This window comes from Streptopelia decaocto (genome assembly GCF_964273445.1).
Source record: "Streptopelia decaocto genome assembly, chromosome: 5".
NCBI classification, from domain to species: Eukaryota; Metazoa; Chordata; class Aves; order Columbiformes; family Columbidae; genus Streptopelia; species Streptopelia decaocto.
The window spans coordinates 71,731,067-71,758,865 of record NC_138659.1 but is presented as its reverse complement, the minus strand read 5'-3'; the positions used below and the strand labels follow the sequence as shown (position 1 = coordinate 71,758,865).

Here is a 27,799-nt window from a genome sequence, read left to right as displayed (position 1 = left end):
TCCTTACTGAAGACCATAATACTTTGCAGCTAATTTCAAGGTATTTTCCTTTGAGCAGATCATGGAATCATTGAATCTTTTTGTTTGGAAAAGACCTTTAAGATCATCGAGTCCAGCTGTTAACTCAACACTGCCAAGTCATCTCCATACAGACCCAGGAATTCTGTCGGAAGCCGCTCAGCCTGTGACAGGGAGTTCCCATCCCCGCCGGACCCAGGTCCTGGCACGACCAGCACTGCAGCCGCATGGCAACGCAAGCTGCTGCTGTAGGTCTTGCCAGTGGCTTGTTGAATAAGCGCCCTCCAGATGTTGTAGGGGTGAAGGGTGTGGGCAGCTGCTCAGCAGCAATTTGGAGGCTTGTGTAACCTTGAAAAGAGAGTGTTTATGGTACAGGAGCTTTGGCTGGGGTGTTGGGTAAATGGAGCCTGGGTGCTGCCTCCTGCACTTCTGATCAGAGCAAAGGGAAATAACATTAGAGCATGTATGTTTTTTTTTTAATGCCCATTTCAGCATCCATTGCCTTCTGCTGCTGATCGGGGGTGTTGTGCCGGTCCTGGTGCTGGCGGTGTCTCCAGGAACAGCTGCAGAGGTGGACGCAGCAGAATGTTTGATGGCACACACAGGGGGTTCCCAGGTGTCCTTCGGGGGCCCCATCAGAGTGGGAGACTGGGAGGAGAAAACCTTCTGATGGGTCTTGTCTTTAACAAAATGCTCAGAGTATCTTCATGTGTAACAGGGGCTGTCTAACCTGGAATGAAGACTTTCCCTATTGGTTTCCTTGAAGGAAAGTAGTCCTCTTAAATCAGAGATTTTATTTTCTTTCTTGTTTTTTTTTTTTAATGATTTTCCAATAGGAAATATTTTCTGCTAAGTCGAGTCTTTGTTGCTGCCTCTACGTTTCCACGCTGTGTCTCTGCTCCAAAGCAATCTTTGCTCTTTCATCCGTTGGTGTTGAAATCAGAAGAACCAGAATGCAGAGTTCATAGACATTCTTTCATCAGGTTGCTTATGGAGATTAAAATGTTGATCCTTCCCATTAGGATCTTTTTTTCTTTTCATCCCTCTAACTTTGACAAAACTGATCTAATATTTTTCATAGCAATTATTAGTATTAGAATTTATATGCAGATGCAGATATATGTACAGATACAGCTTTCTAGGTAATAGCAGTTTAAATTGCAGACATTACAAATCCGTGAAGAAATGTGGTTGCTTTCTGTAAAATTTGGGTTCCGTTTCCTTATATTTTTGATGGTTCTGAAATACTTGACACAGGACCCCTGACCATCTGTATTTCCTAAACACAAACTTCATGTTTGAAGCACATATGTGTAGATAAGTAGCCAGCTTTTGGGTCTCTGAAATCACGTTCTTTGATATTTAATGTGCATGTGCTAGGGCTCCCTCTTTGTGAACCGAGAACAGCACTGCAGGAACCTGGATATCCCTGAAATGCCATGAAAACCCTCTCTGTTTGTGGAGCATTCGGGCGCTGTAGAGACCAACACTTTATTGAATCTCTGGGAATGCTTGACTTTAATCGCAGCATTTACAGAGGTTTTGTTTTGCTTATGAAGTTAGTGCTTTTTAGTGCTTTTTGTGTTACATACCCAAATCAAGTGAAAGCTCCAGGCAAGTTAAGAGTTGTTTTTTTTTTCCACTTAAATGATAGAAATAAAACTACATGTAACGTGTTTATGGGAAAGGCTTGTGGTTCCGACCCCTTTGTAATATTGTCCTGCCTGGCCCCGAGACCTCATTACAAAGACATTCAGCTCTTTCAGTGATTTGCAGAGACTGTTCCTGTTTGTGAGGAGCCAGGTATTGTTATTTATTGCATGTGAGCAAAAAGTGAGCTGCTAGTGCTGCTCTTCCCGGCAGCCTCGTGCAGGAGCTGGAGTTCACAAATGCAAAAGGCAATAAGCTTTTTTTTCCTCCCTTTGGGCTACAGAAGATGGGGATATCGATATGTTTTCCTTTGCATTAGGATAAATCTGCTATTTAAGTCAATCCATTGCTTCATTTATTGATGGGTAAATGCTGCTCGGGAGCTGACGTCCCAGACCACGCGCAATTTGGGCAGCGGGACCAGCAGGTTCTCGGCCATTTGCCTCCTGAGAGTATCGACAGTGGTGCTAGAAGTGCCCGTGCTGCAGGTCTGCGGGGGTTGTGCTTGGGAAAAAGATCCTCCCAAGAGGCATTGGAAGCTGCCACTAGAATCAGGATTGGTGCCAAGCCCTGGTGCATGGGGGGGAAATCATTACATGGGGGGATATTGCAATGGTTGGACATCATTGCATTGGGGACATTATTGCATGGGGGCAGGCCTTTTAACCCTAGCTATCATTTTTTACACGGAGGTGCTCATATTTATCAGCTCTGCAAATGGTCCACCATGTAGGCTTTCAGGAATCCAGGATTTGTAGCTGATGGCTCCAATACTGCCCAGAAGATGTTTTCCTCTCCGCATCCGGCTGTAGCTGGGCCAGGGCAACCAGTGCCGGTCGCTTCCCCTCGGCCGGCAGGAACGGGCAGAGCGAGCAGAAAAGGCTCCTTTTCTTCCCTAAATTGTCACTTGTGCCCTGTCGCATGGTTTGCTTGGCTGGTTTGTTTGTTTTCGTTTTCTGACCTCGTGTTTGTTTTTCCCCCTTTCATGGCTCATTTTCAAGGAGGGAGGATGCACCCAGGACAGTGCATTCCGCCTATTTCAACCACCTGGGTTTGCTTCCTTTTGTCTTCTCCTTCTACCAAGACAGTTGTTATCAGTTTTAATATTGATAACAGCCTAATAAGGTTAATAAAGAGCTGTCGTCTGGAAGAATTTTTTTGTGTTTTTTTGTTTTTTTTTTTTTCCTCTGTGAGATGCTGCAGATGAAGGGAAAGGGAATAAGGGATAACAAACAAGAATTCCATTTTTTTAAAATTTATTTTATTTTCATTCTTTCGGAGGCGTTTTTTCACACCTCTTTGAAGCAGCGTTTCGTGTTTGACGGCAGCTGGTTCCTCCTTGCTGGGCTGGTCCATACGGGGCTGCAGGTGCCATGGAGCTGCCATGGTGGCTCTCGACCCATCTGGCAGCAAAAGCTGATGGGACATCTGTCCTGTGACATGGGACAAATTGACAAGCTTGTCAAAACTCAATGACTTCATGCTGCGGCCGTGTTACCCCCACACCCTCCGGTCCTGTCCCTGATTTGGGTGGCATCAGCTGAGATTCAGCGAACATCTCTGAAATGGCTTTTTATTCACAAATGATGGGCTTTTAATTTTATATATATATGTGTGTGTGTATATATTTCTATACATATATATATGTATTTTTCAATAGCAGCTGGGACTGTGCATTGCTGGCTGGAGGCGGGTCCGGAGCAGCGCGGTGCCCACGGCTGGGGTGGGCACGGGGCCACCCCCAGACCCGCAGGCCACAGGCAGCCGGGCTGTTGGCTTCAGCTGGCTTAGGAGTGAAAATAAGGAGCTGCATATTGCTTTAAAAAGAAGAGAGCATTGAACACATCCTTCTATGGGAGAGGCTCAGGACCTCAGCATCACTAACTTGCTAACTCTGGGGTCAAAGTATTTAACTGCTATTTAGTGGTGTTTAATTTTAAATGACTTCCAGAGCACACACATGTAAATTGAAACCCTTCAAATTATTATTTTTTTTTATTTAAATATACATTTCAGGTCCCTTAGGAAGCTACTCAATACATGGTGGGTTTTTTGTTTGTTTTTGTTTTTTTTTTGTTTTGGTTTGGTTTGCTTTTTACCCCAGTAGCATTGAGTTCTGGTGTCCTAATCTAACATGGGCAATGGCCGTGAAAAGGAGGTGTGTGGGTGGCAAAGCTTTGGTAGAAAGCAAGGGCTGTGTGGTTCCGTACGCTTGGTGCTCAGCTGGGCAGAGACAGAGCGCTGCAGGGGGAATCCAATCCCGTTGTGTTACAGTTGTGCCGTTGGGCTGTTCCGGGCTGACAAGCGGAGGCAGGCAGGTCGGGGTCTGCGCTGGGTCCTTGGTCCTCGCCCACGGAGGGTTTGCTGACGCACAGGAGCTCACAGGGGCCTATGGGCACTTGCAGCAGCTCGTGGGCTGAAAGGAGAAGCAAAACCCCATCTTTTATTGGAACATTAAAAAAAGTTAAAGGGAACAGTATGCTCATATGTATTAATACTTTTTTCTCCAAGAGAGACCAAAAGTTCAAAAGGTCTTTAACCTGCTTGAATTTTTTTCCTCTGTTATTTTTTTAACGTGGGTCTTTTGGGAAAGGTGTTCATAACCCTTTGGTAAAGCTGTTTTCCTGTAGGCAAAACTGAAGACAAGGACTGAAGGGCTGCAATAGTGAAGTGCAATTTAAAATTCATTATGTTATCTTTACCATAGGTTTTCCCAATACCAGTAACTTTTTTTTAATCTGAAAAGGAAGGTCCTGTATTACCCTTTTGGGTAGGAGTGGGTGTTCATAGCTCATAAGTATTAGTAGTCTTTACTTTTGTCTTATTAAATAATTTGTTCTTTTGAGTGTTTTCTGTTAAGGAGGAAAATCTCCTGGTTTCAATGATTAATGTGTTAGTGTCAGCAGCCCAGGGCGGTTCTGGAGCTGAGGGGTTTGGGGCTTTTAGGTCTTCTCATCAAGAACAGGCACTCGGGTACAATTCCCAGACTCGTGCGGACGATGCTGTGCGGGAACAGAAGGCAGCAGGACCAGCTCCTCCTGCACCCGTGCCCGGGAGCCCTGTCCCGTGGAGGCAGCAGGGAGGTGTTTGGGACCATGCCTGGTCCCTGCTGCTGGGCTTGCTGCCTGGTTCCAGTGCCTTCCCCACTCTCCGTGAATTATCTCTGAATAATCTCTTGTTGCTTCTTCAGCTGCTCCCTGTTCTTCATTGCTTCACATCAAATGTGCTGCACATCTCGGTGGTTTCCCCAGTATGTGTTTGCTTGAGAAGAGTGGAGCTGGGAGGCTGGGGACAGATGCTCCAGTGGGGTTTGTTATTAATGTTCCCCCAGACATGTGTTGTCTTACTCCCCAAGATGTGGCATGACTTGGCAAAAACAGATTTGGGGAATCTGCCTTTGCTAGGATTTTTCTTTTCCCCCTCAAGGGTATATAAATAATAGTATTTTACTACTATTTTCATGGCATTTGAGTCTTGAAATTCATGTGAATGTGGGGTGATTAGTGATGATTCTAAAAAACCCTTTCAAGAAGTTTCTGGAAATATTACTCATTTTGAAACATTACTTATTATTTAGAAATGATGCTTACTGCAAAAGCAGGTTGGTTTCTGAGAAGAACCCTCCAGGTATGCTGAGTGCAGATGCAGGTCCCGAGCTCTTAATAAGTCACAGCCTGCGTCACCTTCCTATTGCTTTGGCAAATGGTATTGTTACATTAGGGGCTGATAAATTGCTGAGATAATTATTCAATTGAGCGCAAACGGCTTGATGAGCCCCAGCCCCCAGTCCGAGCTCTCCTCTCCAGCACTAACCATGACAGGGGCAGACCTTTCTGTACAGAATTATTTAGCAGGAGAGAGGGAGAGAGAACTTCATCAAAGGCGGGGAAATCACCCAAACTTCTCTTTCAACCGGCTGATGAAACTTTAATAAGGGATTTGATGAAACTTTAATGAGGAAGCCCTGCTTCAGGAGCGTTACTCATCTGGAAGACTCGGGCTATCGGAGCAACCGAGGCTTCTGTTATTGGGCTGCGTTCCTGCGCTCTGCGGGGAAATCGCATCTTCTCCAAAGTGAAAGAATCAAACGAGAAGTAAACAACCTTTCTGCTCGTGTACCCTGTCAGAAGCCAGTAGGAGGGTCCTTTTGCCTAGAAAAAATGAGTTTTCATAAGGTAACAGAAGATGTTTTGTGGATTTTTCCCAGCTGCAGGCAGCCTGAGTTAGGAATGAGCGCAGGCTTGCGGAGGCCAGGTGTTAAACCTGACCTAGTGGGCTGGGCTAGTCCTCAGGGGAATAAACCAAAAACTTGCATTGAACAGTTGGATTAGTTGGACACTGGTTTTTTATTATTACTTCAATTGTGACTGTTGCACAATAGTCTGGTTTTCATCTCTCTGTGGCTCAGTGATGAAAACTTCAGTATTTGTGGGCTTTTTCGCCTGTGTGTCTTTTAATTAGTGCATATGCAGTTGTTTTCAGTGAATTCTTCTTGGCATTGACGTATATATAGTAGAAATAATAGACATTTTTTTGTGATGCGTACTGAAAATATTTGACTTCTGTTTTGCCAATACAGAGCTGATTTTGTTGGCAAATAATTGTTTTTGAAGAGTATAGGAGCAAAGTGAGTGTAATAGGTATCCTCGGGAGCCCCAATTAGCCGCAACCAAAGCGGGTCCTCTCCAAACCCCCTGACCCAGTCTTTCCCCAGTGTTAACTGGGGGCAAACCGGCACTTGGCATCTGAAATCAGAAGTTGTATGTGACTGAAATCAGAAGTGACCCCCCAGCGGTCACTTCCCCAGCACCGGTCGAGGGCCAAGTCGCTTTGTTCCTCACAGGGCTGGATGTGGGACAATATCTACAGGCTCACAGAAAGCCTGAAGTGAGGAGTCGGATCAAATAGTGATTTTTTTAAATGTTTTTTTTGCAGAGCTACAGTTGGCTCTTATTGCCTGAAGGATTTCCACATGAACTGAAAACATTTGCTGAATGACATAATAAGCTAATGATGGCTTAATTTTTGAATGCATAGCTCAGTGTAGAGGGAGGAACAGCTGGTGTTTGTCAAATTAGGTTTTCTCCTTAAGATTTTTACTACTCATCTTCTTGTTTATTTAACGTATTTAGCCAAGATTGAGCTCTGAAGGTCTTCCCCATAAGCTTGTTAGACTTAAAGGTAAATGTTGCATAGTCTAAAGTGCGTTTGAGCCTTGATTTGTGGGACTTCTGAGTCCCCACATAAAACCATCAGAAGTTTCCCGCATGGTGGGTTTTCAAGATGAAGTATGTAAAATGTGGAAAATTCAGGTGTTTTTGTACATAATATGGGCCAACATCTGGGCTGATGATAATGACGTGGGATGGTTAATATAGCAAGTAACAAAAACCTTCAGGTTTGCAATCAGACAACTCATATTTAGGAAAAATCAGAATAAGTGCTGCCATGCATCGTTATAAAACTGTGGGAGCTGCAGACCATGGCAACCAATGTGTTCAAATATTTGACTTTTTTATTTAAATGTAATAACTCTGTGCAGTTTTTGTATGACTCACTACTGTCTTGTCCCTCTAGGTTATAATGATATTTTCACATGTATGGGGTTTTAATATCTAAAAATGCGCCAACCACAAGCTAGGACTTTTAAGAATAATGATTAGGAAAGGGGCTTTCAGAAAATATGTAATAAACTCAAAACTTAGCGTCTCGCTAAGGGGGACGTGGAAAGCGGAGGCTGTGTGGGAAATGTTGCAGGCTCTTGTTCCATCTTGCGCTGGAATTCAGAATGCCAAAAATGTCATTTTACTCAAATCCCTTGGTTTCTGATTAAAGACAAAATCTCTTGTGTGTCTCTCCCTTCTGCAGGTGGTTGCCAGCACAGCCTCAAAGCGGTGGGTGGCAGCCAGGCCCTGGCGTTGGCCACCGCGGCCACCACGGCGCTGGTGTCGATGGAGCCCGAGGCGGCACAGGGACCGGCCGGCCAGCCCTGCCACCTCCTCACCTTCCGCCCCATCAAAATCCCCCTCTTGGCTGCGCCTTTGCCAGGTAAGGTCACTCCTGGTGACACCAGTGAGCAGCTTTTAGTGTTTATTTGCCATGGATAGAGGCTTCTGGGCACGAGTTTCAGTGAATATTCAGGGGATATTTAGCAGTGTAGGGGAAAGGGACCTGGGGGTCCTGGGGACAGCAGGGTGACCATGAGCCAGCACTGGCCCTTGTGGCCAGGAAGCCAATGGTACCTGGGGTGGGTTAGAAGGGGGTGGTCAGTAGGTCAGAGAGGTTCTCCTGCCCCTCTGTTCTGCCCTGGGGAGACCACACCTGGAATATTGTGTCCAGTTGTGGCCCCTCAGTTCCAGCAGGACAGGGAACTGCTGCAGAGAGTCCAGCGCAGCCACCAAGATGCTGCAGGGAGTGGAGCATCTCCCGTGTGAGGAAAGGCTGAGGGAGCTGGGGCTCTGGAGCTGGACAAGAGGAGACTGAGGGGGGACTCATTCATGGGGATCAATATGGAAAGGGGGAGTGTCAGGAGGATGGAGCCAGGCTCTTCTGGTGACAACCAGTGACAGGACAAGGGGCAATGGGTGCAAACTGGAACACAGGAGGTTTCACTTAAATTTGAGGAGAAACTTCTTCCTGGTGAGGGTGGCAGAGCCTGGCCCAGGCTGCCCAGGGGGGTTGTGGAGTCTCCTTCTCTGCAGACATTCCAACCCGCCTGGACACCTTCCTGTGGAACCTCATCTGGGTGTTCCTGCTCCATGGGGGGATTGCACTGGATGAGCTTTGAGGTCCCTTCCCATCCCTGACATTCTGGGATTCTGTGATTCTGTGATATAGGTGGCATTGCTGCCATCTGAAATTAAAGTTATTTTTTTCTGGTGTGGTTTAGAGACAATCTCCAAAATTGTGTGTTAAAAGTGAGTTTGGAACTCCATGTCCATTTGCAATGGTTGTGTTGCTGTGACGTTTCCAGGTGGTAGATGAACTGAGCTGCATCCTCTGTCATCTCGGTGTAAGAAAATGTGGTTTTAGTGGCACCAAGTCTTTGCAGCAGCTCTGCAAGTTACAGTGTTGGCAGCTGAAAGGTATTTGTTTAAGATACAATAATATTTGGTTAAGACTGAAGTGGATTGTTTGGGTGTTTATAAAATATGCTGGGAAAATGTAGCCATGGTTTTGTGTTTGTTTTTTTTCTGATAGGTTTAGGTGTGGTTGGTTACTGGGAAGATCACTATTTTCTGAGCATCACTTTGTGTATCAACGTTGTGAATATGGGGCAACTGGGGAAGTTCTGTGGTATCCGTGACTTGCTGTGGAACTCTGACTGGTTTAAAGTCTTTATGGTAGTTTTTGAAACTGTACTTTGGGTGCTTAAGGCTATATTTAGAAATGTTAAATACCAATTAAGTTAAAAATTTAAATTAGGGTGTGTTTTCCATCTTTTTGGTACCTGAAGTGTAACACAGCAAGATACAGCCAGATTGAATTTCACGGAAGGTATGCGGTTATGATTTTTGGTGTTCAGATGAAATCTTTTAATGAGAAATGCATCTCAGTAATTGTTGTTCCTGTTGAGCAGTCATTAGAATCTCCCGGATAAGCGCCTGCCAAGGGCGTACGGCGGTGGTTTTGTGTTTGGGGAGTCTGAAGAGCAAACTGACCTGTAGGAAGGAAGGTACAAGCTGACAAAGGCTTTGTTGCCAAAGATTGGGACTGAAATAAGAGCAGAAAGCAGATTAATGCCTACGATAGGCAGGAAGTTGGTGCTGCTTCCCATGGGTTATTATTTGACCCACAGAAACCATTTTGCGTGTTTGTAAGTGAGCATCTTAGAGGAGAACCCAAAGGGGAACAATCTCATTCCTTATCAGCGCTGAAGAGCAGAATTACATGCCTGATGTGTTCTTCCCCAGACTGAGATGCTGGGTGAGCTGGGAAGGAGCCGCCACAGGACTTGTGATTTACAGCTGCGGGGTGAGCTCTGCGTGAAGCGTGTTAGACATGATCGAATATTATAATGCCGGGAAGCTCTACCGCTTCGATAACCGGCTCAGCTCCGCAATGATAAACATGTCAGGCCATGATAATTGTTGCTTTCCTTTCGAATGAGTGTATGATAGGCTATCAAATAGCACGCTTTGAGTGCCTGAGCAATCATGGTATTATCAATCATTCACAGTAAACCACACACTTCTGGGTGTTTTCTCCTACAGAATATATAGTAGCTTTTTAGAAAAGAAAGCCTGAAAGTGCCCAGTCTGTGTACAATAAACTTGAGATTCAGCTAACCATTTTTCTCTATTAATCACCATCTCTGGAGGGAAGGCCGGTGCCTTTGCAAAGCCTTACATAAAACATTTTTATGAAATTGCTTTTCATTGTGCTGGCGGAGAAGAGGACTCGAAGGTGTTGGGTTTTCGACAGGTCTCTTTGCCAGCACCGGTTTGATGGGAGCTGGAGCAGGGCTGGGTGGCTGGGGAGGAGCATCCCGGTGCGCCTGGGATGCAGCTGGGGCTGCCGCATCAAACGGGTGCCGGAGGAGCCAGGCTTTTGGGAGGTGTGAAGATGGAGAAAAAGGCCGTGCAGAAGCTTTCAACCCCACGTGTGCTCGGGGTGCGTTGGGGCCGCCCCTGCTCTCTGCTGCCGAAACAGCTGGAGCTGGTTCTAACTGAATTTACAGGAAAAAACAGTCAGTTGGCCAAAGGCAGCGCTCTGCTGTCAAAAATAAATGTCTCTATTGCCGTGTAAGTTAATGGCTGGGAAAGCATCAAGAAAGTGTAATCTAATGTACAGCTAATCCCAAGTGTGGAACATGCTTCATAACCCCGCCGGCATCTCGGTTAAAAACATCTGCGCATCGGCGTTTGTTGAAGATGACTTGTTGTTCTCAAAGAGAAGTTCATCGCGGAGAGATCGTAATCTGGGGACCCTGGGGTAGCTTATTTTTCTTGATCCGTGTGTGATTTATAAAGTAACATGGTAATTAATGAACTTTCTGTGTTCTTCTCTAAAGTTTCTGCAGGCAATGGTCAAATAATAGGAATGAACTTAAGAAACAGAAGATTAAATTAATTCCAACTTCAGTCTTCATGTATATTGGTGCCTATAAGGCTGGACATTGTGTACTTGGTTTTATACTGTTAACTGATGATGCTGGAGATTGGTATTATCATACCACCTTGTGCAGTACCGTGTTTCTAATCACAGCGATTTGTTCAATCAATAATCTTATAATTGAATATTTACTATGAAGGAGGCCTTTTAATATGATTAGTTTTGTAGCCTTACAGGTTTGGCTGTGTTACCTTTGCCAACCTAGATGTGTTGAATTAGTAAGAAATAGCAAGTTGGTGAAACACGGCAGCTGTTGGGGAGGTTTGGCAGCAGCGCTGGCCGGGGCAGCATCCAAGCTCCGGTGGTTTTCCAGCATCACAGAGGGAAATTTTTGGAGCTTCCTTGAATTCCATAAATTAAGGAGAATCTGAAGTATGCAGGGTACAGTGGTGATTTTTACAAGCTCATTTCAATACAATTTATTTTACATTTTGTAAAAGAAAATGAGAAGTAGAGCTATAATAGAGTGTGGGATATTTGGGGAATTCAAAAGCTTTTGTAGCCCTTCCGTGTGCAGGATGCTGGAAGGATCCTGCTGGGTCTTTGGCCCTGGGGGTAAGCAGACGAGGGTGGGATATGGGAGAAGCTTCTGAATCGTTTTTACTGTTGGGTATTAGCGTGGCACCATGCTGATCGTAGAAACTTTTAATGATGAAATGAATTTATGGAAACATAAAATACCCTGGATTCAAGAGTAACTGTTTGTCTCTACCCGTGATGACCAGTTTTGTAATATAGTTGTGAGGTATTTGTACAATCGCCAGATACATTTTTCTATTTTGTTTCCACCAGAATGTAGAATCCTGTCTCAGTTTGTTGTAGTGTTTCCCACAAACGGAGCGTGCTGCATTGGTGGACTCCGGCAATGATAAAAATGGATTCTTTGGCACCAGTTTCACTTTGTTTTAGAGCTCAGGGGTCTGGGGGGAGGGCTGTGCTGGGCTCAGCCAGGGTTCGCTCTTGAGGGATGGTGAACACGTTGTGTGTCAGTTGGGATGCTCACCCTGCAGTTGGCACCTGGCAGCTCCTGGAGGATAAGATAGAGCTATTTCAGCTTACACTTTACCTGTGATGACTTGAGATAAGCCTCAACCATAAGCTGTTCACCTAACGTCTTTGTGTATCCAGTGTAGTCGCATGAACGCTCTCTTTAATGGGCTCCGATCATTAGTGCCTAGTATCAAAAACCCCTCAATACCAGCAAATGCTCCTATCCCGGGACAGAAAAATCACCCTTAAGCAGAGGGAGCCAGCGGGTTGAGTCTGACACACTAACTTTGCTACATGGCACCACAAACTTTGGGACACAACTGCTGCTTTCTGCAATTTTTGCATCCCTGAAGGCGTTGAACCTTTTCTGGCTCTGTTGTTAAATGATCCTCTTGCGCATCCTTTTTCTAGAGTACCTTGTGATGTAAGTGAAATGGTTCACAGGCGGCAGGAGTGTTATAAGCAATGCTGCTTTAGAAAAAGTCACGTTTCTTGGCAGAAGTCCCGCCCGGGCATGGCCAGACCTGCAGCATCGCGGCTGACCCCGGGGACCCCCTCTGGCTCTTTGCTTCTCCCTCCAAATGGGGTTTGTTCAGCACAGGATGGTCCCTCCTGGGGACGGTGCGTGGGAACACTCACTGCAAGAAAACCCGCGTACCTGGCGATGGAGCCGTTCAGAAACACTCTGTAGTGGTACATGTCTTAGTACAATAATTCTATGTTATCTGCTGAGCACTAAAAAAACATTTTTGCATCAATTGACTAAAATGGAAAGGCTCCAGCAATATCATTGGAGCTCCACTTTGAGTTATTTGTTCCTTTTTTCCCTTTCTTCTTTTTTTTTATCCACTGTTGGTTCTGCCCATACATGTACCAGGCAAAATGTTCCCTTAAATATTTAATGTCAGCCATGCTGTTAACTTTGGTTTCATGCCAGCGTTAACATAAAGACTAAATAGGAGCTTGTGGAGATGCAGCTCCTTGGTGATCTAGGATGCATCTTCACGCTTATTTGCTCTGCTGGTAAAGAGAAAACTTAATTTTCCAGCACTATCCAGCCAAGTCTTTGAAGAGGACCCTATCTTGAAAAAAAACAAACTGCAATAAACTTTGGGAACATAAACAGTTCTGTGGATAATTCAGGTGTGGGATATCTAGTGGTCTCTAATACCACTTTCATGGCTACTGTGCTAAGAATTGGGGTAATTATTTTCTTACCCTCACATAGGATTTCTTAATTATTCGAGCGCAAAAGGTAAGATGTGAGTCTGTGGTTATGGACTCTGTAAATTAGCAGTGAGTACAAATATTAAAAAAGGCACCATCTGCCATAGAAACCATTTGCCACCTGTTCCCTTGCTTTCAGAATTATTTAATGGTTTAGATTTAATGTTTAAGCCTGCCACAGAACAGCTGGGAAGTGACTAAGTATTTTTCCTATCAGTACCTTAACGGCCAGGCAACATTCTATGTTAAAACCAGCTCTTAACGCCAGCGTTTTCCTGGTGCTCTCTCCTGTGTCTGTCAGCTTGCTTCGTTAGCAAAGGCTGCTGATATAAAACACATTTGCAGAACAACAATTACTCAATTATTTTTATGGTGTTTTATTTGAAGGAAACAGCTTCTTCTCTGCGGCAAATGGAGGCGATGGCGACTTCAAAGCGGTCCCAGCACTTAGAAAGGTGACATGGCAGCAGAGTTAATCCTGGGAAACCCTTAAGCTCAGCCTAGCATCTTCCCCCCTGAGTTTCTTACTGTTGTTGTAGGTGAGATTGAGCATGGCGAGATAAAATTGGTCTCTAAGAAAGATATTTCCTGGTGGATGGAATTTAAGAACTTAGAGAGTTAGTTACCGGGGCTTTGCTCTGCGCGTCTCCTCCCGGTGCCCAACTGGTGGGGTTGGGGTGGACCCGCCAGCTGCTGGGCGAGGAAATTCATACAGCCTCTGTGGAAACTACAACTGCTTCTCTTTCCTTTCTTAACAAGCTTAATTAAACAGTGTAATGCAGGGAGTAAAGGCTTGGCGAGCTGGCGCGGTTGGGCTCCCCCCTCTGCTGTTGTGGGTGCTGGTTCCCCAGGTGCTCGTTTCCCACCATTAACGTGGTTCACTCACTGGCGATTTTCCTTGTGCGTTTGCTATTTAAGCCAGTCTAGCCATTATGGAGTTCCTAGATTTTAGGTGCAAGAAGTAGCGTTTATGAAAAAGCAAATAAGCAAACTAAAATATTCCAGCCAGAAATGTGATATTCATCTACCTGAGCAGCTTTTCTCGCGCCTCCCCGGGTGTCCCGCGCGTCTCGCAGTGGAACAGGCCTGACTTTGAATACTGAGTAGTTCTAACAAGCTTGTTGTAAATGATCTGCCCAGCTTTAATGCTGTGTAACGAAGCAAGCAAATGAATGTTTATAGTTATTAAGGTGATAACTTCCTACTCGAGCTAATATTCGGCATAAAATTACCATTCTGTTTCATATCGGTGTTGGCACGTGCAAGGGGGTGTGAGTGTGCAGAGGGTTCTGAGCTCAGTAGTGCCAGGGATCGCATTGAAATCAGCATCAATTTTCCACTGTCGGACAGTAAATCTCTGCTGGAAACTGCAAGTGCTCAGCTGCCCAGTTAAGACTCTGAGAAGCGGGATGATGGTTCCTAAGATGGTTCTTGTTTGTGTGAGAACCGGGGCGGCCCAGCACGGTGTTCGTGGTGCGAAGGGCAAGGCAACCATGTCGCGGGACGAGGAGATGCAGGCCTGGCAGAATTTCTTCATATTGCAAATTTTTCACATCGTCTGCATTGAAAAAGAAAGTCAATCATGGAACATTTATTGGTGCAAATATGTGGATGGACTAAACTGGCTTTATGGTTCACAAAGTCAGTCTGTACAAATAGACAGCGATTTCCCAAGGCTTTTAGATAATGTCTGTCTTCTGTATCGATAGGAAAATACATCTCTAATCCTTCTTTTTGTGGAATATCATTGGTATGACTAACTAGAAGGCAAGATCTTCTGGCAGGGTACAAATCCACTTGCAGAGGGAACGTAGTGCGGTGGTATTTCATCTCCTCTCTTGCAAGAATCCTGCAGCCAAGCTGGGATCAGTTACTAATTAGTCCTTCTTCATTTATGCTGTGTTCATGGGTAAACAGCTATTTTCTCTAGTGGGAACCAGAAGAAACTGCTTCAGTGTCTTGAATGTAATATCAAGATATTGACAATTGCAAAAACGTAATTAAATATTTCATGTAGTCGTTAGAAAAGACAAACAACCCAAATCCTTTCATTCATGCCCAGCTGTTTGCTTGGTAAATGTCATGCAAGTCAGACTTCATTTACTATATGCTTAACTGCCTGTTAAAACAAGTAGTAGTTTTTTTCCTTCCAAAAATGCCAGTGCGCTGCTGTATAGAGAGTTTAAATCAGATTTCACAAGTTAGTAATAGCATTTACACTGTTAAAATACCTGTGGGGGGTTTTTCCCATTCAAGAGACAAGCAAGTGCTGCAGACCTGGGCAGTTCTTGCTGCTGATACTTGGAAAATTAACAGACGAGAATTATTGTTTGTGATCGTGAGTGTTAAACCGGAGCTGAAGGAACACATTGTTTTGGTGGATGCTGTTGTTGTTTCCTTAAAATCATTTATGCCATTAAAACCATTAGGAACTTTGCTTGCATTGCCACGGCTTAATATGGTTATGATGTGATGTTACTGCACTGCAATGTAGCTCAAGGTAGGATGATGCAAAGCCGCCTGTTCTGAACCGCTGCTCGGGACCCACCAGAAATATTGGGAGGATTTTGGTAGTGGTAAAAAGGAGCAGGTTTTGTTGAGGTCCGTATGAAAGTTGGGAAGATGCAACAGGAGTGATGGTACTTTGTGTTACTCTTGCACTAGAGAAAATGTTCTAGTATGTTATTGGCAAGAAGAGAAATGAATCAATACTTTTTCCTTATTTAGTTATTTTTCATAATACATTCAGCCAGCTTTGTTTTCTGCTTTAGTTTGATATTGCAAAATGAAGCTGTAGTATGGATTTGAACCAATGTGCTCTCAGTGTTCGATGGGGATTGGAGGCACTGAACCAGCTCTGCGTGCTGTGTAAACTTGGAGCAAACCCAACGTCTGATGGAGGAAGAAATTCTGTGGTCTTGGTGGATTGATCTCTTCTTGTAGCCTCTGCAGAATCTTGGACCTTCTGGTAGAGAATGGCCAGGATGATGTGCTAGGTAAGGCAATAATTTCACAGCATTCCCTGAAATACAATAGGTTGGTGAAAGGCTGGGAGTTTGTTCATTTTCTGCAGTTTGTTAATTTTCTTCTAAACAGTTTGTCTAACGCAATTGTGAACCGAGAAAACTCCGTGCCACAAAAACACCCTTCAGATAATTTAAGAATGCTATTCTATTTGATCTTGGCACCGTAGCGGTTCGGTGCTGTTGGCCACGGGCTGCTCGGAGCAGATGGGGCGGTTTGGGAGCTCAGGGCTTCCCTGGAGAGGCTTCTGGTGGCCCTGGTGCCCCAGCCCTGGGGACACTCGGGGGGCTGGTGCACCCAGCGGGGGCACAGCCCATGGGAGGCTTGGGCTTATTATATCATCATCCATATTCCAGTAAAACAGCTATGCCTGTTCGGCCTCTTAAATGGTGGGAAACAAATTTATAGCAGATTTCAGGTATTTTTTAACCACTCACAGTTAGGAGTCAGTGGATGTTTTCTGGCTGACTTCATGTATTTCTCAACCAGGCCCCACTATATGAGTGTAAATAAATTTAACAAGGTAAAATGAATCTTACTTAGTTGGCCAGAATATAAATAAGGAAAATTAATTAAAATCTACAATTTTAAGTGTGCCATAGTTGCTTCCCTAGAGCAGCTAAATAGGATTTTATTGCAGATTTAGCTCTGTTTAGCGCATGCGAAGCGCGATGCTGATGTTTCTGCAGGAGCCAGACACAGGATGAAAAAGATAAGGAAAAAGATAAAAAATGATAAAGGGCTTTTTCCGAGTTGCAAACGCCAGCGCGGGTGCGGAGGCGGTTCTGCCGTGATGTCAGATAACGTCACATCACAGAAACCTGGAGGAAGAGCCAGGGCTGAGAGCTGTTCAGCCGGAGGGTTATGGAAGGAGCTGTTTGGCTTGAGGAGCTGGAGGCAAAACTCCCAAAGCCGAGTCCATCTGTCTTGGCTTTGTTCTGCAGAACAGATAAAGCTGCAAAGTCTGACGAGACCCCCCACAGTTCCAGCAAAGAAAAACCCTCCTGCCAGGCCCTGGATCGTGTTGACTTCCCACCGTGATTTCAAGAACCAGTTATTCTTTAAGATCTTGGCTCAGATCCCGTACTAAGAATTGCGCAAGAATTGAAAAAAGAGAGAATCGCATTATGGTTTCTACTTTACTGCTTTCAAAATTCCAAACCTAATTTATAACTCAATTCCTTGTAGAAATAAGTATTTGAAGATTTCATTCTGAAATACAAAGGATTAGTTCACGCAGAAATAATTACTCTGATACGACGGAGAGTGGAAGTTCCGAAGGTTTGATACTGCATAATTTAGTGTATTCTTTCAGAATTACATCCTATTAGAGAAGAGATTGAAATTTTATGCTGGAGTTAGTTTTCATAAGGCTGGAAATAAATCAGAAATGTTTTGCAAATGGGGCTGCGTTAAGGAGCAGCGAGAAGCGTTATGGGAGGTGGGTTGTGTGGGGTCATCCTCATTGTCCCCTTCACGTCCCCAGCGTGGGCAGCTGCATCCCGGCCCCGTGGCTCCCATGGGTGAAGGATGGGCTATGGGTGGGTTCAGGTTGGGTGCAGGGTGGTCCCACCACATCCCTCCTCTGTTATTGCAGGAGCATCTCAGGTGTCCCCTCTCATGGGGAACCACCACGCTTGCAGCCTTGGAGATGCTCCTGCCAAATGTGCCGAGCCGCGCTTGGCATTCATCACAGCTCTTGGGTTTGGGCGCCTACGTCCTTATTGTCCAATTTTATATGATGGGCCGCGTGAATAATTCAAAAGGAGCTTTTCATCCAATACCAACTGTCATGCCCTTGGCTTCGGGAGGTCACCCGGGTGAGGTGCTACTGCCACACTGAGAAACTTGCCAAAAATCTAATACTAACTTTTCTTTCCATTTGGGAGAGCTGCATTACGCTCTGTAATGCAACAGGAGGCAGCGGTGCCTGCAGCGATCTCGGTGGAGTTCGAGCCGTGCGGCCCCAAAGGCTGCGAAGCGCTGCTGGGAAAACACGGCGGCTCCCGCGCTGCTTCTCCGAGCCATCAGTTACAGCTCATTTGTGTTCTACTCAAGAGGAAAGTAGTAATGCTGCCGTCGTGCCCTTTACTGAAGGGAATTACGAGGAAGTAATCTGTAGAATGAGAATCCAGAAACATTTATATTATTGGTGTTTTAATACCAATATTAATAATTACTTGGCAGTGCTGGCTTAATGGTTGGACTCGATCTCAAAGTTATTTTCCAACTAAAACGATTCTGTGGGTCTATGGTTGTTTTAAATATAAATAAGAAATTCTGATGTTGAGAACATGCTGGTTTAGTTCTGAGTCTACGAGATGCGCTGGCAGAATAAAGCAGAGTTTAGTGTGCTGCCTCTTGACAGGCCGTCCTTGCGTGGGCAGCTGGAGCAGAGTGCAGTGGTGGCCCCTCTGCAGCCCAGCAAGCCACAGGAGCTCTCCGATGGGAAGGACGGTGACAGCAGTGGTCTGTGTGTCCCAGCAATCCATGTCAGCTCCGCAGCATCATGCGCTGGGATCTGGGATCTTTTGCCCAGCATCCACCAGCCGCGAAAGCGCGGGGAAGCGCGGTGTCACCTTTTGCTGGGTGGCATTGGTTTTATGAGCTGGGAAAATGAAGCGCGGAACAGAAACAGTTTTCAAAAAGAAAAGGGTAAACTTTTTAAAGCGAGCAGAAGAGTTTGGCTTGCTTCACATGTTGCTTATTTTGATGGTAAATACAGAGGATGATTTAATTCCATGGGGTTTGTAAGTGGCACAAACCAAGCATCCAGATTTCCTTGGCTTTTCACGAGCGAGCGCTCTGACTTTGTGTGCAGCATTGCTCAAATCCAGCTCTGCCTTTTGTTATGCCTGCCAGGAGCACTCTGTTTACTGTAGGCAAAGATGATTTTGCTGGGAGAATGGTAATGTTTGATTTTTTTTTTCTGAATTAGCATATTGTTTGCTTTCCAGAGGATCATATTCACCGGGCTGCTTGGGACTGGGAGGCTGTAGTCGCTTTGGAAAGGCACAAAGATAACATCCTCTCGCTGTGTGCTGTGGGAAGCAGCACCGTGGTTCACGTGTCCTCTGTGAGCACACGGTACCGGCCACGTGTTCCCAAGGTGTGTTCCAGGCATTAATTTAATTAGGTGGTGGTGAACTCATCGCATACGTGGAAATGCGGATGAATATTGGTAGGATGGGTCCTACCCCTGGTGGGGCAGTGAAGTTTGTTTCATCCTGCGTGGTCCCATCTGCAGATCACAGGTGCTGATGTGAGTCACAGTCTCTTTGGTGAAAAATGGCCCCGGGCTATACCAGGGAGCTGGGGACATGGGGTGTTCCAGCTCTGCCATTTCCCATGTTGCCAAACCAATTCAGGAACTCGGAGAAACTTGTCAAATGGATCCTGAGAAATGTGCTTTGTTTGTTTGTGGTTTCCAGTATGTATTTTGCTGTCTCTTGCTATTCTGTCCCACCTCCCACAAACCAAACCAGAAGTCCTTGGGGACACTCTTGTTTGTCCTGGGCACCCAGTGTAGGGAAGGGTCTCATGGTTCAGTCTACACGATGCTGGTGCAGGAATAAAAGGAGAAAAAGTGAGTGACGGTGATGGTTTTGCTGGCACCGGCCCCTTTCCCGCCCGCTGCGGCTGGTGCTGGGGCAGGAGCCACACGGCGCAAGGCAGAAAGTGAGAACTTGCGCCTGATTTTCTTTGTTGATTAGAATTGTGACAAATATTTGTTTTCCCTTTTTCACATTAATCTGCGAGTGCTGTTATTGTGTTATTTTCACATTAGTTTTCCTGAGCGCGCTCCCGGGAGTTTTGCTGTGCTGGCTGCTCCCGAGCATCAGTATTGCAGAGGCTGCGTCTGGAAACGGCGCTGCCGGAATGTACCGACGGGGGAGTGCTCTGGGGACAGGAACCCGCTCAGCCTGCTGCCGTGACATGCACGAGATTTCGACAGTCTGATACTTGGTGCTTTTTTTATTATTTGTTTTTTCCTCCTTCCCGTCCTTCCTTCCTCCTTCCCTGCCTTCCTGCCTTCCTCCTTCCCTGCCTTCCTGCCTTCCTCCTTCCCTGCCTTCCTGCCTTCCTCCTTCCCTGCCTGCCTGCCTTCCTCCTTCCCTGCCTGCCTGCCTTCCTCCTTCCCTGCCTGCCTGCCTTCCTCCTTCCCTGCCTGCCTGCCTTCCTCCTTCCCTGCCTGCCTGCCTTCCTCCTTCCCTGCCTGCCTGCCTTCCTCCTTCCCTGCCTGCCTGCCTTCCTCCTTCCCTGCCTGCCTGCCTTCCTCCTCCTTCCCTGCCTTCCTTCCTCCTTCCCTGCCTTCCTTCCTCCTTCCCTGCCTTCCTTCCTCCTTCCCTGCCTTCCTTCCTCCTTCCCTGCCTTCCTTCCTCCTTCCCTGCCTTCCTTCCTCCTTCCCTGCCTTCCTTCCTCCTTCCCTGCCTTCCTTCCTCCTTCCCTGCCTTCCTTCCTCCTTCCCTGCCTTCCTTCCTCCTTCCCTGCCTTCCTTCCTCCTTCCCTGCCTTCCTTCCTCCTTCCCTGCCTGCCTTCCTCCTTGCCTTCCTGCCTTCCTCCTTCCCTGCCTTCCTGCCTTCCTCCTTCCCTGCCTGCCTGCCTTCCTCCTTCCCTGCCTGCCTGCCTTCCTCCTTCCCTGCCTGCCTGCCTTCCTCCTTCCCTGCCTGCCTGCCTTCCTCCTTCCCTGCCTGCCTGCCTTCCTCCTTCCCTGCCTGCCTGCCTTCCTCCTCCTTCCCTGCCTTCCTTCCTCCTTCCCTGCCTTCCTTCCTCCTTCCCTGCCTTCCTTCCTCCTTCCCTGCCTTCCTTCCTCCTTCCCTGCCTTCCTTCCTCCTTCCCTGCCTTCCTTCCTCCTTCCCTGCCTTCCTTCCTCCTTCCCTGCCTTCCTTCCTCCTTCCCTGCCTTCCTTCCTCCTTCCCTGCCTTCCTTCCTCCTTCCCTGCCTTCCTTCCTCCTTCCCTGCCTTCCTTCCTCCTTCCCTGCCTTCCTTCCTCCTTCCCTGCCTTCCTTCCTCCTTCCCTGCCTTCCTTCCTCCTTCCCTGCCTTCCTTCCTCCTTCCCTGCCTTCCTTCCTCCTTCCCTGCCTTCCTTCCTCCTTCCCTTCCTCTTCTCTCTCTTTCTTCCTTTCTTCTTTGGGATTGCCTCCCAACCATCAGAGTAGGCACAATCAGGTGGAAAAGTATGCTTGCTTCTAATGCCTTTGAAAGAAGGAACACCCAGAATCCCAGGATGGTTTGGGTTGGAAGGGACATTAAAGCTCCTTCAGTTCCAAGCCCCTGCCATGCGCAGGGACGCTCTCCAGCAGCCCAGGTTGCTCAGAGCCCGCTCCAGCCTGGCCACAGCTCTGGTTTAATGTGGAAAAGTGGCTCAGTTGATGGCAGGGTAGCCCTGGGTGCTGCTGGGTCTTGGGGGTTTGTTGGTGAGGAGGAGGAGGAGGAGGAAGCCCCGGAAGGGGGAGAGCTGGTGCTCCAGACCCGGCTGTTGTACACTCTGTGATTACTGAGGTGGTTTCCGCCAGTTAATTAATGAGAGCAAAAGCAGGGAATCTAATTTCACACTTGATGTATGCAGCTGTTAGCAAGCTCGCTGTAAATGGTGCTGAAGATCTCTGTTTCTGAATAAATCAAGATCTTTCCCAGGGCTGAAATCTTAGGGTGTCTCTTGGTTCCCTTCTGTGACCACCCGGCCTGTAAAACTGCAGGAAAACCTGAAACATTAGAGATGGGGAACCCCAGTTTTATGACTTCAGGTGGGGAATCAGTGTTTGATGGCTCGGAACCTGGTTGTCTTCTGGGTTACATGATTCATCTTTTAAAAACAAAAAGGGTGAGAAGAAACTTCTGGACAGCATTTGTATTTTCAGTGTAGTAAAGGTGTGGGATGTAGCCCCGAGCAAAGTGTCTCAGGCATTAGGATAACGGGGTTTGGGGCTGCTGAGCAGTTCATGGGGACACCAGCTGAGACTTTGGGGATTTGCATCATTTCTTTTTCTAACTATCAGGCTTAAAGTGGTGTTTCATAGGCTGGTTATTTCTGTTATTAAATATGTCATTTAATGGTAATGCCTGTTGAGTGGTAAAACCCAGCGGAGCGGGGAGGTCGGTACCAGGTTTTTCTTTTGGGGTATTTGATGCCTGTTGAAAGCAGCGGCTGGCGATCAGGAGCGTGCCCAGCCGGGGCTGCTCCCTCCCTCGGCTCACACACACGGCTTGCTGTTGCTTTTTCACACATGGTATTTCCGAGCATCCCCAATCCTGTACACAATTATTGGAAAAGGCTACATGAGACACTTTAGCTTTTAAGGGATTTTGAGTAGTTTTGATTTCACTTTGGTTTTGAAGCCACTTTAACTGGACTTGTTTCTCTGCTCGCCTGTTGGAAATCGCAAAGAACCAGATTGTTAAAAGAAGAGAGAGTAGATAAAAAAATCTCACCCCAGCTCGGCTCATTGGCAGAAGATGCTCATTGACACTTAATACTTACTCTGCAGATCCACAGGAATATTTGCCGACTTTCTATGTGCACATCTTCAGTTCCCACTCCAATGAGCGATTTTCCTCATCGCTTACTCATTCCCAAAGTGGCTGTGCCAATGTGTGCTGAAATGAAAGCTTAAAGCAATCCTGCAGAAACAGAAGTGCAGCCGGTGCTTTGCATTTGTGGCTGGACATGTGTGATGCCTTTTGCCTTTCCCAGCTTCGATGGAGGGCAAAGGCAAAGCCACAAGAGTTTTTGCAGTAGGAACAAATATAGAGTGAGGCTGCATACACCTCATGACAAAAGTGAAGTGCCTGAGTTTGCTCTCCGTTCTTCAAATCATTATTTTTGTGCATGTGTTTGCAATATATACTTGATATCAATACAGATCATTTTGAAATGGGGCAAGCTTCAGTAGAAGCGACGTAATTTAAAACCATACCAGTCTAGCACAGACTGCAGTCTAATATTTGTAGCTATGTTGCCTTTATGATTTGTGTCTTGTAAATATCCGCTTGCATGAAATGAGATTAAATCATGTTTTCCCTTTGTCCTTAAAAGTCAATTGTCCTGTTAAAATCGTTGTGAATGAAAATTACACTTTGCAGAGCCATATAATAATTTGCAGCCATGCGGAGCAGTCTGACCATTTTTCTAGTCTGTTCTTGGATATGAAGACAGTCACCTCCGTCCTTCCTTCGTAAAGGACCGGGGCTGTAGGATGGAGTTGAGGACACAAGTCTCGATTTGGTGCCGCGGCAGGTCTGGGGGTCCCAGCAGAGCCCCAGCACTTGTTCCCCTGGGACACCCAGAACCAGGACGCATCTTCAGGGAAGAACCTTGAGCTTGCTGCTCAACACGTGGTGCCAGCGGCTGCTGTGGAACACGGGTTTGTACGGAGCAGGAGGGGAGGACCTGCTGTTGGAGTACAGGAGGAAATGCAACACCAGGACCTTGGAAATGGGAATCTGGACTGACATTCTTGAATTTCTCACAGTCTCCTGAGCCCCAATGTGGCTTCTGCAGGACTAGCAAACGTTTATAAAAAGAAGAGGTGTAGGAGGAGTAAATGGTGCCAAACCCATGAGTGCATGATGCTGAAGAGCATCCCGAGGTGGAAGCCTCTGTCCAGGAGCCTCCTGGGTTTGTTTTTCCTAAAGCTCTTCATGTTAAGACTCAAGTTTAAAACAAGGCAGTAACGGAGGTGCAGGAGGAGAGCGCTGTACAATCTTAACTGAGCTCTATAGAAGTAATTGCCAAATTATTGGGATTTGGCTCTGGTCCAGAATACATTAATGATCTGAAACTGATAGTGACACACAGCTTGCCAATTATTTTGGGTTTTTGTTGTTGTTGTTGTTGTTTGTTTGTTTTTTTAATCTTTAAGGAAACAAGGGATCATTGCAAATACAAATATTTAAACCAGAAACTCACCAATGTTGTTTTTTAAAAATTGTATGTTTCTCTTAGCACCTCATCATATTGTACTTCTGGTAAATTGTGTGTGTTTCTTTCCTGAAGAAAACAAACCCTGAGTCAGGTTCCCAGGCACACAGCATGGGCTGGACCAGAGAATCACCGGGAACAAAGGAAGCTGGTGAGAAAGAGAAGGGGCCAAACAAATCTGTGTTCTTAGGATCCCTGATTGCTCTTTAATGACCTATAATATGCATCATTTTAAGCACGTGTTTTGCATCTTTTTAAAGTGTATTTTTGGAGGAGAAGACTGTAGCTGTTGCACACGTCTCCCAGCTGCTCTAGGACTGGGGCAACGTTCTGGTTCCTTTAGAACTCCATGAGGAAGGTGTTTCCAGCGCAGCAGAGCTCCCGTTGGCGGAGCGGCAGAAGCGCCGGGCTGGCGGCACTGCGCGCTGCTTTGCCTCAAGGATCCCTTGCTTTTAATCCTCTTTTGGCACCTTAGCAGCTCCCCTGTTTCCTTTGCTTTCTGTCGCTGATTTGTTTCTCCAGGCAGGTCTTGAAGCAGCGATAACTTCAGTTTGAGTGCTCGCTCGTGTTGGTGTCAGCCCGGTCTCCATAAAACAATGTAAAATAGGAAGCAGCTTTGGGAGGCTTGTATCTACAGTGTTGTTTTGCGTATAAACATTGAACCATTAAGATTTATGAGAAATTTATACACGAGGGTTGGATCATGACTGAAAAAAGCACAGACGCTTGTGTCAAGCCATATTATGAGCCGATGTTTTCCCATTTTTTAAAATATCCTTTTCCCAAAAGAAAGAGCCAGAGGGGAAGGAAGATCAAAGACTTTGTTTCTTTTCTAGATGTGCCTGAAAATGCAGGTCCTTGAACCTTAGTCCATGTTGTAAATTTATGTCTAAGGAGAGTGTATCACGAGAAGCTTCTCCACAAGTCAGATGAAATGGGATATGATAGTCCTGGCTCAAAATCCCATGGGAAATTAAGTTTTCCAAGGAAATCTAAGTTAGTGTGTAGGAGGACTTTAGAGTGGAGAGTCAATCTTTATTTTAACCACAATGATGCCCTGGGTTGGTTTGCCAAGGGAAGGCAAGGGCCGGCTGCTTTTTTCACTGTGCTGAAGTAGTTCAGCTCTATAGAAGTGTGGAGAGAATAACTGGTATGAGATTATTTTCTGATAGACTTACCACAGACCCTGGACGGTCACCATCCTGTCAATTCGTCACCTGTACAGGTGCCCAGGTCTCCGTTGGGTGAATTCTGGGACTTGCCAGCCAAAGGCCCCCAACCACTTCCCTGGAAAATCCAAATATGAAAAAGATTATTGAACTTTGTTGTGGAGTGCGGGGAGGAATCAGCGTGCGTGGGAGCTGCTGTGTGGCCATTGGCAAGCGGTGCAGGACTTGGGAGGGCTCTCCAGTTGAAATGTGCTGCAGTCAGAGAGACTTGTAGGAACTAAACCAAAAGAAATATTGTTTGTTTTGTGAGCCACATAATAAGTGTACGCATTTGTGCTCATCCTAAGTAAGGATGTCCTCATTCAAAACAAGCAGATACTTATTTTCTCTACTTTAACTGTACTTGGAGAGCTGAATCTATCTTCTCAAGCACCTTTTTCAGGCGGCACAAGCATTTTCTGTGCAGCTTATCATGAGAATCCCCCGTGTGCCTCTCCCGCTGCTCGGGGCACAGCTGCGTGGACGTGATCCCTGAAATTCTCTCATTACATGCAAGACGTAGAGGAAAGTATTTTCCAACGATCTGCTTTTTATGCAGGAGTCACTTGCCAGCCTGGCTCTCAGAAGGGAAACAGAGCATCCTTGTAATGAAATGTAAATGTTTGCCAAACATGGGGCCTGTGTTGTCAGGAGACCCTTGGTGATAAAGGCTGGTAAAACAAGGCTTTCCCAAAGCCAGATAATTCAGTGGCAGTGGGAGGGGATCCCTTGTCCATGATTGCTGTGTCTGTTGGCCAGTGAGAGTGCAAGGAGACGGGCAATTACCTCCGTGTGTACCGCTCTGATCTAACGAGGGCTGCTTTCCTGTGCGGTTATGCCCCATGTTATTTAAAAAGTGCAACCCTCAAGAGAAGCTTTTTTGACATTCAGAGCACTTCTCTTCCTTGTGGATACTCGGGCACTTCTGAAAAGATGAGCTTTTGCTGTCGTCTTCTTTCAGTCTGAGCACTTAGCGCATCCCTCCTCCTCCCTGCTGCTCCTGAACACCCAGCTCTTCAGTCCATGAAAAATCAGCTTCTCAGATTTGTACAAAAGCTGCCTGCAGTTCCAGATGTGTTTGTGGTGGGACACGGGAGTTTTGGGGGAAATCTCCCCTGAACAAGACGGTACGATGGAAAAACTTGGTTTCTGTAGGAGGCGGGTGAGGGAGCCTGGAGCCGTGCTGGGGCAGCGCTGGCCGATGGAAGCTCATCAGTGAAGAGCTCGTTAGTGGTGGGGAGGGATGAAGGGCTTTGGGCTGGCGCTGTTGGCAGCTGGGTCCTCGTCATGGCTGTTGTACTTGTGTTCAAAGATCCATATACGTGTCTGTGTCAGAGCTCTGTAGGCTGGAAGTCGGGTTGGAGAGGGAGGGATGTGAGGGATGCGGCACATGGGGATTTCGGGGATGCTGCTGGGGCTTTGCTGCCACATTTACCTTCGAAAGCTGTTCCAAGGCAAACAACTGTGATTGAGTAGTTGAAATTTCTTTCTTTCATATTAATGAAACAATTATTCATGATGCTATATTAGCTGAATTCTGGTGTAAAGGTGGAGAAATGAGTGTATCCTTTAGAAAAGACTGGTGATAGTTTTCCATATTGACTTTCAGCCGTAGGGTTATACATGCACACATGGATATGTACATCTATCTATCTCTAGTTATGCATGTCATGCTACTATTTTTCATTTAACTACAAACTGGAAATCCTATCCTAATTCTCTGACCTCCTTATGGGGCAATTTATTAATCTGGTGGAATAGTAGTGAGGTGACTAAGCTTTTACACTATCCATTTTTAACTAAAACAAAAACCCTGTGTCAAGATTGCTAAGCCAGCTCATGCTCATTCCTGTTTGCTGTGATGCCCCCGAGTCCCTCGTGTCTGTGCCAGGTGCTCCCATAACCTGCTGAGAGCTTTTCCTTTCCAAACCACACGTTCATTATGGTGTCACTCTCCAACCTCATCTCATTGCCGTTCTTCTATTTTCCATCCCAGGTCATTGAATATATTATTTTCACTACTTTCCAGAACAGCAGCAAAATAGATCTTCAACAGGAATTTTCTTTTTTTTTTTTTTTTTTTTTTTTTTTTTTTTAATTTAAAACCGGGAAAACTCAAAATAAAACCACAGGAAACCTGGACAAAAAACTGCAAAGCAATCAGGGTGGTTCTGCCGAAAGCAATGATGCTGCCCAGATTTAAAGTGGTGTTTCTATTTGGACAGGGGACTATAAAAGTTGTGATTTATAGAATCCTCTCCGTTTTCCGTGGGCGTACAGCCAGGTCAGGCTGTCCCTTCCAATGGCAGAGATGTACACATCTGCTGCTGCAAACCAGACCATATTGAGGCAGCTTTATGGTCCGTGCTCAGCAAGGTCCTTGCTGTGCCAACCGCCTTTCCAGGGGTTTCTCCACATCACCAGCCCTCCTGTTCTGCGCGAGTTAGGAACCAGTAAATGTTTGGTTTGGCTTTGGCTTCTAGTTCAGTCCTGTTGACTGGAATGAGAGAAATCTGGTTGCAGATCAGCAGCCGTATGTTTCTATTACATGAGGAGAAGGGAAAAATGAGGGTGAACCCGGCACCATCTCACGCTGTAACTGGGGAGGAAGGTCTGTGCCTTACATGGGGTTTGGGGAAAATGTGCT

At 46.1% G+C, this 27,799-nt stretch overlaps 1 protein-coding gene across 2 annotated transcripts in view; it reads left to right on the top strand.

Moving 5' to 3' along the window:
• The window catches only part of TCERG1L (transcription elongation regulator 1 like), a 73,377-nt gene that overhangs the window by 7,119 nt on the left and 38,459 nt on the right, over positions 1 to 27,799 (top strand). For both annotated transcript variants that reach the window (XM_082052819.1, XM_082052818.1), the window contains exon 4: positions 7,537 to 7,716. In XM_082052819.1, the coding sequence (XP_081908945.1) occupies positions 7,537 to 7,716 (180 nt within the window). The remainder of the gene's footprint in view (positions 1 to 7,536; positions 7,717 to 27,799) is intronic.